This window comes from Trematomus bernacchii, unplaced genomic scaffold, assembly GCF_902827165.1.
Source record: "Trematomus bernacchii unplaced genomic scaffold, fTreBer1.1, whole genome shotgun sequence".
In the NCBI taxonomy this organism is placed as follows: Eukaryota; Metazoa; Chordata; class Actinopteri; order Perciformes; family Nototheniidae; genus Trematomus; species Trematomus bernacchii.
In genome coordinates this window covers 5,068,798-5,082,914 of record NW_022987973.1, presented here as the reverse complement: position 1 = coordinate 5,082,914, position 14,117 = coordinate 5,068,798, and the positions used below count along the sequence as shown (strand labels likewise).

General features: G+C 40.5%; 1 protein-coding gene across 1 annotated transcript in view; it reads right to left on the bottom strand.

Moving 5' to 3' along the window:
• LOC117471385 (CUB and sushi domain-containing protein 1-like) overlaps positions 1-14,117 on the bottom strand; it is a 385,022-nt gene that overhangs the window by 57,733 nt on the left and 313,172 nt on the right. The window contains exons 33-43 of the mRNA XM_034116353.1: positions 13,702-13,818; positions 13,489-13,602; positions 11,294-11,389; positions 10,903-11,106; positions 10,416-10,540; positions 10,216-10,312; positions 9,226-9,330; positions 3,994-4,112; positions 3,578-3,647; positions 2,035-2,151; positions 613-822 (exon numbers count right to left, since the gene is read on the bottom strand). Coding sequence (XP_033972244.1) covers positions 613-822; positions 2,035-2,151; positions 3,578-3,647; positions 3,994-4,112; positions 9,226-9,330; positions 10,216-10,312; positions 10,416-10,540; positions 10,903-11,106; positions 11,294-11,389; positions 13,489-13,602; positions 13,702-13,818 — 1,374 coding nt within the window. The remainder of the gene's footprint in view (positions 1-612; positions 823-2,034; positions 2,152-3,577; positions 3,648-3,993; positions 4,113-9,225; positions 9,331-10,215; positions 10,313-10,415; positions 10,541-10,902; positions 11,107-11,293; positions 11,390-13,488; positions 13,603-13,701; positions 13,819-14,117) is intronic.

The window sequence follows — 14,117 nt, the reverse complement described above, 5'->3', positions numbered from 1 at the left end:
GTCTACAAGCTTCAAAAGCCGAAAGTGGAAGTAAGCAGTGACAAGAGATGCCGTTTTAGGGGACTTTGTCATTGCAAATTAGGAGAAAAAAAGGGTAAAAAAATGTGCATGTGGGTTAGCCTATGTGTAAGTAAGCCTTGCTCTACTTATGCTGGCGTATAGACCCACAGTGCATCTCTGGTGTCTTTGAAGTGAAACACTTAGGGCTACGAGCAAAGCCTGCTGGACAAGATGCCAGTCCCTCACAGGGCTTACTAACAATCCATCTCTTTTAATGATGAGAGGAAAGCTATACGTTTTTTTTAAGTCTTCAGCATGCCTCATCCACGGATCAAAGCTCAAAACCTAATAGCGATGCGTTTTTTCATTGAAGCCTTCATTCTTGGAGTTGAGAAGGCTTTGTTATTTGGGGACTAGGTTTATTCAGAAACCATAGGCAGTCCATCTCTCTTTTCTAAATAATTCAAGGAACCATCTTGTGTTCCCAACCGTTGGCTCAATATGAACACAGGTTTAGTCCCTTGAGGGGCCACTTTCAACTGGAAGCGCCTGCAGGGACACCTAAGGGTTTGTGGCCTCAGGTCAACATTCAAAAATCACACGTAAACTCACCCTGATAGGTTAGTTTAAACCCCGGTCTGTTCTCTGAATGGTCACTGTAGAAGTGGATGACCGTCAGGTGGGTAGTGCTCAGCAGAAGGGGTGGGATCTGAGAGCCAGTAAACTGTCCAATCAGAGCAGAGCTGTGCTGTGGTCCAGCTCTGACCTCAAGGAAGTCGTGGTTGTCTTCAGAAGAGAAGTTTAGGAACTGAATATGTGCTCCTAGAATACATACACAGATTGTATTAGACTAAAACATATTAAATATATATGATAATAACAGTAAAACGTATCTTTAATGAATGCAATGTAGTTTATTTTGTACATATTTTCACAATCAGTCCCAAGGATACCAAAGATTACCAAAGCAATAGAAATGACAAGAATCAAGTCTTTGATCATTAATAATAAGCATTAATGAAAGAAGTATGTCATATCCTTTCCACTCAAATCTAGCTATATTTACACACATGGACATGTATTCCATGCCAAAATACATACATAAAAGGTTTCTTTTCAAACCATCACTTACTCATTAACAGTGGCGAGCCGTCAGGGCCCTCTAGGCCTTCAGAGAGAGGGCCTAAGATATTCTACAAAATAATATTTAAAAACATTTTGAAAAATAATATTGTTTTTAAATATATTTGTAGTTATATTTTTCATTAGTTTTACCAAAATAACTTGATTTAATTGTATTTAAAATAACATTTCCAAAGAAATACATCCTTCGAATCTGCCTATTCAGTTTCTGTTGGAATGTGAAGGGTTAAATTAAAGAAGCTTGTCTCTGCGAGGTGAAGATAGGAGCTGATTGGTGGTCCAGCTATGAATTCACAGAGGGCCCAGCTAGAGTAACTGAACGAAAGAGTAATGTCAAATTACAGTACAATTGACCAATCATATCTTCCCTCTAAATGGGTGGGTTTTATTATCGCAGACTTTATGACAAGTTCCACCCGCTGTGAAGCTTTTCTTGTTTCCATAGCAACAACAACTTGCTGTCAACAGCGTAAACTCGCCTTCAAAATAAAAGCATGCCAAATTACACTTAAGTCATACAACTGCAACGAAAGTAACAAACACAATGCAATATCCTTTTCAATTTCAAAGAACACAAATTGGGTTATTTACAGGTGTTGTTTTGTGTGGTAGAGGGTCGCTTTCATTGATGCGTTTTGCACCCCGGGCTGTTGTTTTGATATTCAGCTGAAGTATACAGTACGCTGTGACATAATAACTCTTTTGAGGGAAGGGGTGGGGGTCAGAGGGACTAGGTATAAAAGTCACGGCTCGCCACTGCTCATTAAACAGCATTAAAAAGCTTTCAATAAATATTATGTTGCTAATGCAGAGTTGGTGCTAGAAAAAAGTATTTGTTTTCCCAAATAAACCAAGAGATGTACTGAAGTCTCTTTATCCCATAATACTTACCATATCCAGTTGGCAGGGTGATTTGCCAGGTGCAGTCCAGGTTGCCGGGATAGTTGCCAGGGAAACCCGGACTGAGGATGACACCACTCATCTCAGACAACACCCCGCTGCACCGAGCTGACAACACAGGCCCAGCAAATACATTGTTAAAACAGGCAACACATGAGAAATGTAAAGTGGAGATCATCACTTCATCCCCTCTGCTCTAACAGGAAGAAGGTTACAGAGCTAAAAAACAAGAATATTTGGAATAAGCAACAAGCAGCAACCTTTGGGATTTGAGTACCCTTCGGTTGGACAGGGGGATTTATTGTATTGACATTTACACTCAATGGCCACTTAATAAGATATACCTCAACAATCTAATGAAATTAAATACAGCTGTTTGTATTGTACCTTTGCAAAGTTTATAATGTTCCGTTTTTTTCTTGCATTCTCAGTTTTGGTTAAATACAGTGATATTACATTAATCCTTTGTAGCAAGTATAATGCATTAGTGGCATACAAATATACATGTAAAACAAACTTGGAGATAACAGAAACATTTTGTTAGTTCATTTGGTGCTACTTGCGTATATGAAACCAATTTTTAAAGAGAGAGGATATCATGTTTAAAACTAAAATCTAAATTGTATAGGGGCTTGTACCATGTGTGTTGAATACCTGTATATCCTTGAGAACCGTTAGAGACCGACAGATATATTTTGATATTATAGCTCCCCATTATGACTCACCCTTCTGTTGACAGATTTAGAAATGATTTGGTTGACGCAAGTCTCTCTGACTGGAATAGGAAATGCTGAATTTAATAAATACTGAAGGAGACTGTGGCTGAGTTTAGTTAGTCCTGACATGTCAAGGTTGAGTTTAACTCAAATTGGCTTCCCAGACCTGCTACAAGTTTTCAACAAACACAAACATCGATGTGATCAAGGTCCCTAAACTCCTTTGAGGAAGTAAGGAAGCCTTGGCTCACATAACAAGCTACAAAATTATGTTTGTATCCAGCAGGTATATTGATCATATCATTTAGGAAGTAGCTTTTTTCCACACATCTGATTCCAAGGTTATATATAACTAAATATACCAAATAATTAATATTTAAGAAGTTCTCATTTAGTTACAACTATTAATTTATTTGTGAAATATGTAGGTGAATTTACTGACTGATAAACACTTTAACTGACACTGGTCTCAGTTTTCTATCATGTGTAACGAAGGAATTCCACACAACAACTTGTAATCAAATGACATTAATAAAGAGATTTCTTATCAGCCAAAAAATGGAAAATTAGTAATAAAATCATCAAACTAATTATTTTCAAAGACTTCTATGTGACAATTAACCTGTAAATGTTTAGTGTTAAGACAGCACGAGCTCACATCTGTAATCTACTGGAACGCTTCAGTCACTTCGCTGTGCAGGCCGTAAACGTCTATGTTAACAACACACCTGCAGGACATATGCTTTTCCCTTTGGATCAATTATTCATAAAACAATTCAGCCAGCAGAGCGTGTGTGTTCTTAGTCAGTGTGTGTTACCTATGCAAAGAGGTGGTGGGTAGTTCCATCGACGCACAGTCCCCGGCATGCAGGAGATGTGAGAGTGGCCCTGGAAGTGTTTAAGGAATAATACACTGGGTTAAGTTTAAAAAAAATATTTAAGATATTCTAGGTTTGGAATTTGACTTTTACTTCATTTGGGAGCATGACAATCATTTCGTAGTCTGATTAACACATAGGTAAAAACATTATGCAGCCAATGTGGAAAATGTTATGGTATGCTTGCTAAGGGTTATTGACAGTAGTTTGTGTCCATACACACGTTTTGCTGCACAATATTACGTTTCTTTAAAAAAAAAAAAAAACATTTGAACGAGTTATTGTACAATAATCTAAAATTACAAAGGTATATTATATACTCTACATGTGTTAATTGGTCATGTTGTGTTCATTACCTGTAACGTGTAGCCAGGCTCACAGGAGAATGCCACCACCTCATTGACCATATATCTGTCTCCTGACTTAATCCCATTGGCTGGTATCATTGGCTCTGGGCAGGTGGTAAGTCCAACAGCTACAAAAAAGGACATAACATGATTATTATTTTTTTCCCATTACATTTTCTATGGAAACACCAAGGCTTTGTCTGACATTGATCCATGACAAATTAAAAGTAAGCTAAATGTGATATAATCATCTCTTCTTTAAGTTCTAGACATCTAAAACCACATTGCTGTCTTGACCTTAATCATCAAAGTAATCATAGAAAATTATATATTTTTTTATTACACTAAAATTACAGCAAAAATAAATACCCTTTTCTGTTCCCTGCCTTGTCTTTGCTTCAAGATTAGTCAAGAAAAACACTTTAAAGGTCCCCTATTATACTGTTTTTCATCAATATATTATAAGTCTCAGATGTATACACAACATGTCTCTGAAGTGTTTGGCTCCAAATACCAAACAGATCATTGTAGCATCCCATAATCCCCTCTGTTTCAGCCCTGTTTCAAAAGCGCTGATTCTCTGTCAGTTACTTTAGATGGAAATAAGGAGCCACCCCCCACGCCCCTCTGAGAGATATTTGGTTAAAAAGAACACATTAGGCGCGTTCACACCAAGTACTTTGCCGTATTTAGTGCCGGCACTTATGACCCCAGGGCATTTAGTACAGATCGCGTTCACACCGGAGTACTTTTCCCTGAGGGAAGATTACGCAAATGAGCCGCTGACGTCACTTTGTTTTCTTCTGCTTTGGGTTTACTGGCAGGCCGCACACAACTTCACGGCGTATACTGCCACCCGGAGTCCCCGGCCGGAAGTCCCCGGAGTTGGGGACTGGCTTCAGTAGAAGCTGCTGGGACTCCCAGCAGCTTCTACTGAAGCCTTCCGAGTAAATCGCCAGAACGCCGACACCTCCTCATCTCCACCGCTCCCATGTTTTATTTTGTGTTGCCATAAGTTAGTCTCTCTGCGTTTGTGCGCTGGGCAAATGCTAATGCTAATAATGCTAATGCGAGGATAATAAAATGGCGGCTCTACAAAACATTTCAGAGTTGTACGGGGCATGGTTTGCAATTCGCCCAGCCAATCAGAACTGGGGCACTGGGGTGTGAACGCAACATAAGGGGTACTAACGGAACTAAACGCGAAAAGTACGGTGAAAAGTACTCCGGTGTGAACGCGGCTAATGGTGCTCTAGGAGGAGATTCAGGTGATAAGGTGGGGGGGGGGGGGTTACCTTGGTTGGTGATTGGCTAAAGGTTACACAAGCCAAAACATCGTTATGACCAGGGGTGCAGGTACGCATGCGCGGCAACAATCTGAAATGCGTACCGTCACTTGTGTCACAAAGCGCATTTGCGTACCGACGTACCTGTGAAGCTTTTCCAGAAGGCGGTTAGATCACCGGACGACAGAGTCGGTCCCCGTGTGCACAGACAGGGCTGCTATTAACGTCGGTCTGTACAGCAACCCTGCGCTAAAATAGCTGATCACAACGTTCACACGCTCCGCGGTCACGAAGCGCTGTACTCCACTACCACACCACCCCCCCCCCCCCCCCCCCCCCCCCCCGTTGACAATCGCCAGAAGTTGGAGTACCAAACACTGACTCCAGGTTCAGCTCAATTTCAGAGACAGGCTTTTATATAAATGGATCAGGACAAAAAGTGAGCGAATCTATTTTCCTGAAACGTTCAGAATCTCTTTACACAGAGGGGACACATGGTTATGTATAATAGACAGGAAAAAGTGGATTTTGCATAATAGGTGACCTTTAAAGCATTGCTTTTCCTGTCAGTTGCATGTGGCCTTTTTATTAGATAAAAACAGCAGTTTATCTTATTTATATACCTTGCACTTGTTAACATCCCACAAGGTTATAGTGTATCAAAGTAAATTCAAGTTGTTTAAAACACACAGTTATAATATTTAGATACATTTGATGACAAACATAATGTGGCAGATTAATTTTAAAATGGTCATAATGATTTTTCTTTGCCCTAATAAACAAGAGCCTATTTATGAGCTAGTACAATAAAAAAGCTTGCATGTCGTCAGCTGTGACAGTGGCCTCTGAAATGTGCTTCAAAATATGTGAAGGTAACATAATGACTTTGGTTGTGTATTCCCAACCCAATAAAGGTTAAACACATCCTTAATACGTTTGACAGCAGCCCGCCCTTCATCAAACAGTCTGAGTAGGGGTGTATCTGTGTGTGTGTGTGTGTGTGTGTGTGTGTGTGTGTGTGTGTGTTTCACTTGGAAACTTCCGCAGGAGACTGCCCTAGAGCGGTTTCCATGGCAACACAGTGTTGGAAGAGGGATAACGAGAAAAAGAAAGAGAGAGAGGAGTGAATGCTCGTGTGTGTGTGTGTGTGTGTGTGTGTGTTTGCTTGTGTGTCTCTTCTTGTTGGTTCATTATCTACCTTCCTACCAGCAAAACGATGTGATCCCACTGAGCTCACACGCAAACAGACACACACAAAAATCCAGGTGGCCCAGCCCCAGCATATGACATTTGCGAGCGTGTGTGCATGACTGACTGTTATAGAGTGTGTGCTTGCTGCGAGGGGATGAGGGGGACTTTTCGAAAAGATGGAGCATAAGTGAAAAGGCTGCATGAGACTGTGACTCGGAGACACACACCCATGAACACACAGTGTGTTATTAGGTCGAGCTTCAGCAGGCTGTCAGGACAACTGATCAATGAAACTATTCCATTTGGCTGACCATCTCTTTCTCTCTCTCTCTGTGCAAGCAAACGGCTCCTTCTTTTCCCTGGTTATGACAGAGCAGTGATGCCCTGTAAAATGCTGACTATATCACAAAACACCCCACTAGGGCCACTACACTACAACTTGATAGCGTCAGCACTTAAGTCTAACTGACTGGATTTACTATACTTCTGTTTCAGTTTATTTGAAGACAGTCAGGGGAGAGAGATGGCTCACTCTAGCTTCAGAGGAAAGGCCCTTTGGTCAGCTTAAAACAATAAGAGCATCATCACCACAATCATTCTCGGCTCCCCAGCAGATGGTGTTGCCCACTTATACTTATACTTCAAAACTGACAAGGAGAATCTTAACAGGACATCAGATACATGGGCGGACTTGTTTTTCTGTTTCTACAGGAAACACAATGGAAAACAAAGACAGTACAGTGAAAACAAAGTGAACAGCAGTGTGCTGAAAGGCTCTACAAATAATTACATTATTCCAGGTTTTCGAGTTGACATTACAATTATTTATTATGAAAAAGGGAAGTGCAATTTGTTTTAACTAAAGGGTTTGCTATGAGAATTAGCATGAACAATTATCTGAGGGCAAATACTAATGTGGGCTGCTCTTATCACCTATTGAATTGGTAAATTGGCCGACCTTGGCAAAATGTCTTGTTTAATGAAAAGTTAAAAGCCTACTTTGTGGAGAGACCTCCTGTTAAGAACCTCTAAGGCAAACGTGGAACAAATTGTGCGACAGATTAAAGAGTTGGCAGTCATTTTGAGATAAGCAAAACCATCATCTGAGTCCTGCAAGTGCTCATATGGCGGTGTAAAGTTTGAAATCTCATTTTAAAGGGGATCTTGGAAAAAGTTCTGAGCATGCTTGGTTTTGTAATAACATGGCCTGCCTGCTGACTAACATTATGAAACATCATAGATTGTGTTGATTTCTCCACAAAATAGCAGACATTGACTCAAACACAAAGGCAAAAACACCCAAATGACCCATTACGTATACGCTCTTCATACTTTAACATGTGTTTGGTTTATTTAAAAAGAGAGACCCTATATCAAAAAGTACAATCAGACCTGATTTCAACCGACCAAAATTGCGAGAGAACCCCAACGGTGGCGGCATCAAATAAAAAAGGACTACGGAAAAAAATACTATACAGCCATACATGTCCCCTTTTTTGTCCTGTTATAATGATTTGTCATGTGATCAGAGCTCATACAGAGTTAGCTCAGACTCTGTTAGATATTAAACATAGTGGCACACAGACCCTAACCCTAACCCAAGTCCTACACAACCTTATTTAGACTGAATATAATATATAATTGAACTGAGCCTAAGTCAGGTCTCAGATTGGGTTTTTGTTACAAAGCACAGAGAGGACCCATCAAAACCTCTCATCACAACTTTCACCCCAAATCCTCTCTGAATGGAAAATGTGGGACATGAAGAGAAAGAAAGCCTAAAAAGCCCCAAAGTCTGCCACCTGCAGTGCTCTCAATTCAGTTATACATTTTTGCAGGCCTGAGCAAAATAAATGCTAAAATAAAAAAGATTGGCTGAGGATTATTTATGATACTGTACAGGGAGTTCAAATGTAATGTAATGGATCTGGCACATCCAGTTATAAAAGCCATACTAAAAAGCTGAGAGTAATCGCAAAAGAAATAGAAATGATGAACTGTCCCTAAAAGTGACCACTCTTCCAGGTTCTCATTCCTAGTGATGGCATGTTGACTAATAGAGCCAGAAAAATACAGACCATCGACCCACAAACATGTGCATTCACCTACACACAGACACACAACAAATGTGAGTTCAAACACACACACTAATGCTCTCTCACATACTCACAAACGGGGACATGTTCATTGATCTAGAAGTGATTCTAAGCTAAAACAACTACAAAGAACTGAAAAGCACAACCGTGCCCTGACAGGTGTGTACGTGTGTATATGCATGACGTTAATATCCATGTCTATACCTCTGTTTGTCTACACATTTGTGTGTGTGTATCTGCCTTTTTTGGACATGTGTGTGTATGGCACAAGCACAAATTGTGTATGTACGTGTCTCAGTCTGTGTGCTCCCCTTTACGTCCCTCTAGGTGTGCGAGCTGTGTGTGGGCTCCGATGTTCTCAGTGTGTGTGCATGCTTCAGGGCTGTACCAGTTCAGGTCACTGACTCTTGTTATTTGATGTTGAAGTTTTGGTGGAAACGGTGTATCGTGAGTGTGTCTGTCCGTGGGTTTTATGTGCATTGTGGTTTACCTATCTACATGTGTGTCTAGATGTGTGTCTATATAGTGTCTGTCTATCTATCTATCTATCTATCTATCTATCTATCTATCTATCTATCTATCTATCTATTAATCTATCTATCTATCTATCTATCTATATATCTATCTATCTATTGATCTTTCTATCTATGTTAAAAGCTTTGACTTACTCTTGTATTCTAGGTGAAAACCAGCTGCCACCACACTGATGTCACTCTGAAAGTGCAGAAGGAGCTGATTGGACGTTGAATTGAGGAGAGCGGGAGCAGTTGTTCCTGTGAAACACAAAGACAAACATAAATGACAGAATATGAAATAAGAACAGCAAAGTTTGGTAACACAACACAGGGAAAAAATAAGGAAAATTACATTTTAAAATATTGTAATGCTTTGAATCAAGACTTTGACTGGTTTGAGTATTGTTTGAAGCTTGTAAATGATGTGTGGAGAGGGTGAGCGACCCCTCGCCCTCTACGGACAGCTAGCATTTTAGTGTCCTTATGTGAAGCAACCCTCATCTGCCCCGGTGAAGCAGCTCAGAGGCCGACCGCAGATCATTGTGGTTATAGTGGGCAGCTCCCTAGTGTGCTTCCTTGAGAAGGGCACAGTCATTTGTGAGTGTGTGTGTGTGTGTTGCCCTATGGGCGGCATGCTTAATGTGTGATAGGTGTGTGACAGGTATGTGCTCGGGGCAGGTCACAGGGGAAACTCCTTTGGGAAATTGTAAAAGGTTAGATCATTCTTTATCCCTTGCTGTCTTCTTCCTCTCCCCTTTTCTCTTCGATCCTTCACTCAACCTTGTGCTAAAACTCTTTCCCTCCCTCCCTATTTCTTGTCCTTCTTTTACTGCCAGAATGTCTGACAAATTATAAGTATTTTTTAATGTTTGTTATTTATTAAAGATATATATCATGTTTTTTGGTATTAGAAATCATCCATCATAAATCTCTGGTTTGTGCTGTTTGTGTGTGTATCTATAGTTTAAGACCTGTCATGTGTAATTCATCATAGATCTTGTGTGGGTATCTCTGTCAATCTATGTGTGTGTGTTTGTGTATCTATAGTTTAGGAGCTGTCATATCTCATCCATCATAGATCTCTGGAGTATTTGTGTGCATGGGTGTTTGTGAGTTTGTGTGTATGTGAGCATATTGTCATACCAGAAAATGACCCTAATTTAGGAGCTGTCATGTCTCCTCCATCGTAAATCTCCAGAGAATCCCAGTTGTGCTCAGTAGCAAACGTAACCACTTGGATCTATATCGAACAATGAAAAAGAAATGGACTTAACAACCTTAGCTCATGCACATCTCACATAGATGTTTTAATAGTTTATTTATAAGTGTATTCATATGTGTACCTGTATGCCGGCCCCTTCACTGACATGGATCCTCCACAGACAGTTGAGGCTGTTTGGGTAAGGTTCAGGATAGGCAGGAGAAAGGATTGTACCGCGACGTTCAGTCAAATTGCCACTGCAGGGAACTAGAATGGAGACATGAAATATGAATTCCTTGGCAAAGTGTATTAACTAAATAGCTAAAAGATAGGACAGGTTGTAAGAACAATTGCTCTGCATACCCTGAAACAATGTGGTGATCAAAATGACCACAACAGGGAGCCAGAGAGAGAAAATATGATAAACATTGTTTATGGTTTAATCTAAGGTGACAGTTGAAGCTGTTTGCAACAGGCCTCTACTCAGCAGAGAGGAATTTCCTGCAGGCCTACATTTAGTTTGTTGGAATGAATGTCACCCTAACCCTAATAGCACTGGATGATACATAGACAGGACGGATTTCATACTGTATATGATGGGCAAACATTTCAGTGCTGGTTAGCCTCACCTATACAGGATGGTGTTGTTGAATTCCACTGAGCGAGGGCACCTGGCACGGCCTGACACCAGATAGCACTGGATCCTTTCAGAAGATACCCTGGACTGCACTCAAAGCGAACCACAGAGCCGGCGGAGAACTCTGATCCGATCCGCCTGCCGTACCGAGGCTCTGGCACCGAACTGCACTGACTTTCACTGGTGCGAGGCACGGCTGCAATGAGGATGGTAATTCAACAATTTGAGAGGAAGAAAGAGGGTAAAATAGAAATGTAAAGTTAATGTGTCCATTTCCCTATGGACACTTACATGTTGAACTTGAAGTAAATGAAACGTGTTGTGTGTCTGTTGAATGCAAGTGAGAGAAAGAGAGATAGAGAGACACACAGAGTGAGAAATACCTTGGTAGACGAAGTGAAAGCCTCTAGCAGACTGGCCACTCTTCGCATTGAACCGCAGCATGATCTGATTGGAAGTTGCCAATGGCAATGTTTCTCCTAGAAGGAACAATTACATACACATGAAGATCTCAAAATGAATGTCAATAATAATAAAAAAATTACTTTATCTCATGAAAATACAAAGCAATTGCTTTACTTTTCCTTTACTTTTTTTACATTGCATACAATTTATCACCAGAATTTCACAAAATACAGTTTTTTATGAACACAATATACCCACAGACACTCATAAGCATACATTTAAATGTTCTGCTTTGCATTCAGGCAGAAGCTTCTCCCTTATTTTCCCTGTGTGGTAAATGTGGCCCCTACAAAAATGCCAAACACACACACACAAACCAACTAACAGGCTCATACTCAGATATTTATATGCACACACATACGAAGTAACAGTGATAAATGAGAAAAACATGGTCTAGCGTGGCTGACATTTAGAACTGTCATTAGCTGAGTCGGGATGTGTGTGTGTATGTGTACATTTGGTATACGTGTATGTGTGTTAATATGTTTGTGTGTCAGGATAATCAGTCAGTAAGCTGGAACAATGTGCTACGAAGCTTTTTGCTGCTGTTTGCCTCTGTATGTGTGTGTGTGTGTGTGTGTGTGTGTGATAGGGTAATGATGCAGCTAACATTATTTTGTAAAGCCTGGTGTGTTTCATTCTTTGCTGCCAGTTTGGCCAAAAGGGGAATTTCCAACTCAAATTAACTTGAAAGAATAAGCCACCCATTCTACATTACATAAACTGGCCTCTTCCCTTTGAACTAACTTAGATGGATAGTAGCTGGAAAGAAAGAAATTGCATATTGTGCAGCAACATTTAGCCAAATAAAAACTGTCACATCCTTCTAGTTAAAATGATATTGAGTCAAGCTCTCTGATCTACTAAATAAGGGGACAAAGAGCACAGTAAAGCAGAAATGTAAACCTCGGAGCACACGTGCAGAGAAAGGCTCTAGGCAGCTATCATATCTATCTTCATATGTTTGTGATTTCTCTAATTCTATTCAGATTTGTATCAAACTCTACCAACCTTTTTGGCAGTTGCAGTCATTTAATTTAATTATTGTCATTATAGCACACAAATGAATACATATTATAAAGGGAATATTTTGAAAGCCTGTATTCTTTAGAAAAAACTAACAGTCAATTCCAGTGGGATTCCCCTGCAGCGTGCCCTCTGCTCATGACAGGTAACAGAAGAACACGCAACTCTGAGGCAATGAGAGCACATTTAGCCAACATCTTATCAATATTTCTTCATATTTCAATTTGATACTATGTCACCTATATAGATATTGCCTCATCTCTGAATCTGTGCAGAGTGTCTTACTGTGGAGTGACTTAAAAAGCTGGGATGACTCAAACTTGGAGGATAAGGAAACCCAGGGAGGATTGTGTTCAGGAGTATAAGCACTACTTCCTCGGGTGTTTCTCAATGTCGAGGACGCTTCCTTGGTAGGACATGTCTTCCGAGTCACTTCCTTCAGAAGCGAGGCAAGAATCCTTCCTAGCCTCGGAAAACGAAGAATTGTGGAACAGGCTAACAGGTGTGCAGGTGTGCGTCATATGCGAGGCCCCGCCTTAAATGGAGTGCGATTTCCACCAAAGATTTGGAAATTGGTCCGTGCGCAAAGCATTGTGGGGATTTTAAGACCGCGGAGGATACACATGTGCAGCCTCGAAATGTCTCGCTATGAAGGACACCGGGCTCGGTAGAATTCCAAGTATGCTGGACATTGGAACAGTCCTTCAGCGGGACTCGATGACGTAGCATCCTTGAAATAGTGGCTCTGGAGCATCCTTCCTTGACATTGAGAAACACCCATGGTGTAAGGCCCCAGTGAGGCGCTTTCCACTGCTGATTTCTTCTTGTAAAGATAACCCATAATGGATTTTCACCAAATACATCACTGTCAAATAAATTGTGATAACGACCACTGGTGATGTGTTCTACAGCCCCCAAGAGCCGCTTTCGTACAGACTATTTCATTATTTTTCTCTTTCAAAGGTGTATTAAACAGAACAAAAAAAGATCAAACTTTAAAACATTACGACTGAATGGCAGCTTTTTAAACATCTAAAATTATGCCAACCCAAAATAAGTGAGTTTATTTTATGGGAGTGTGACTCACCTGAATGTGACCCAGCCAGGGAGCTGAGCAATCGAGAATTCTCATCGGCTCCATCAAACAGCTCCACAGAGTCATTCATCGCTGTCTGGAAAACAGCAAACTGACCGAACACCACTGAAGAAGATGGACAGCCAAGAGACGAAAAAGTTATAAATTGGCTTTTATGGTGGTGATAAAATTACAATTGGGAGAATGTATAGTACGATCACTTACCAAACTGTGTGGAGACAGTGATGTAGTAGGAGCATGTCTGTCTGGTAGTGTAGTTTAGGGGATAGTTTGGAGACAAAACGACCCCTTCAGATCCATCGTACTGTCCTCCGCATGGAGCTAAAGAAAGATGGATCAAGGGAATTTCAGTATTTTTCTTTTCTTGAACTAAAGCTGTGTTTAAGGTAAGTTGTATGTGTTTGGTACAGTACATATTTTCCAATAAGAGCCTTTTGCAACGTCAGACACTGGAAGGACAGCCTCTTTTCTTTACTATATGTATATGCATATAGAGAATGTTTTTGTAAATGGCAGGATGATATCAGTGCTCTCACACGATCTGCAAAGGGCAAGGTGTGGGAAATGATTTACCTTTAAAGAGTTCAACTTTGTGCAGATGTATTAAAATAATGTTGCAA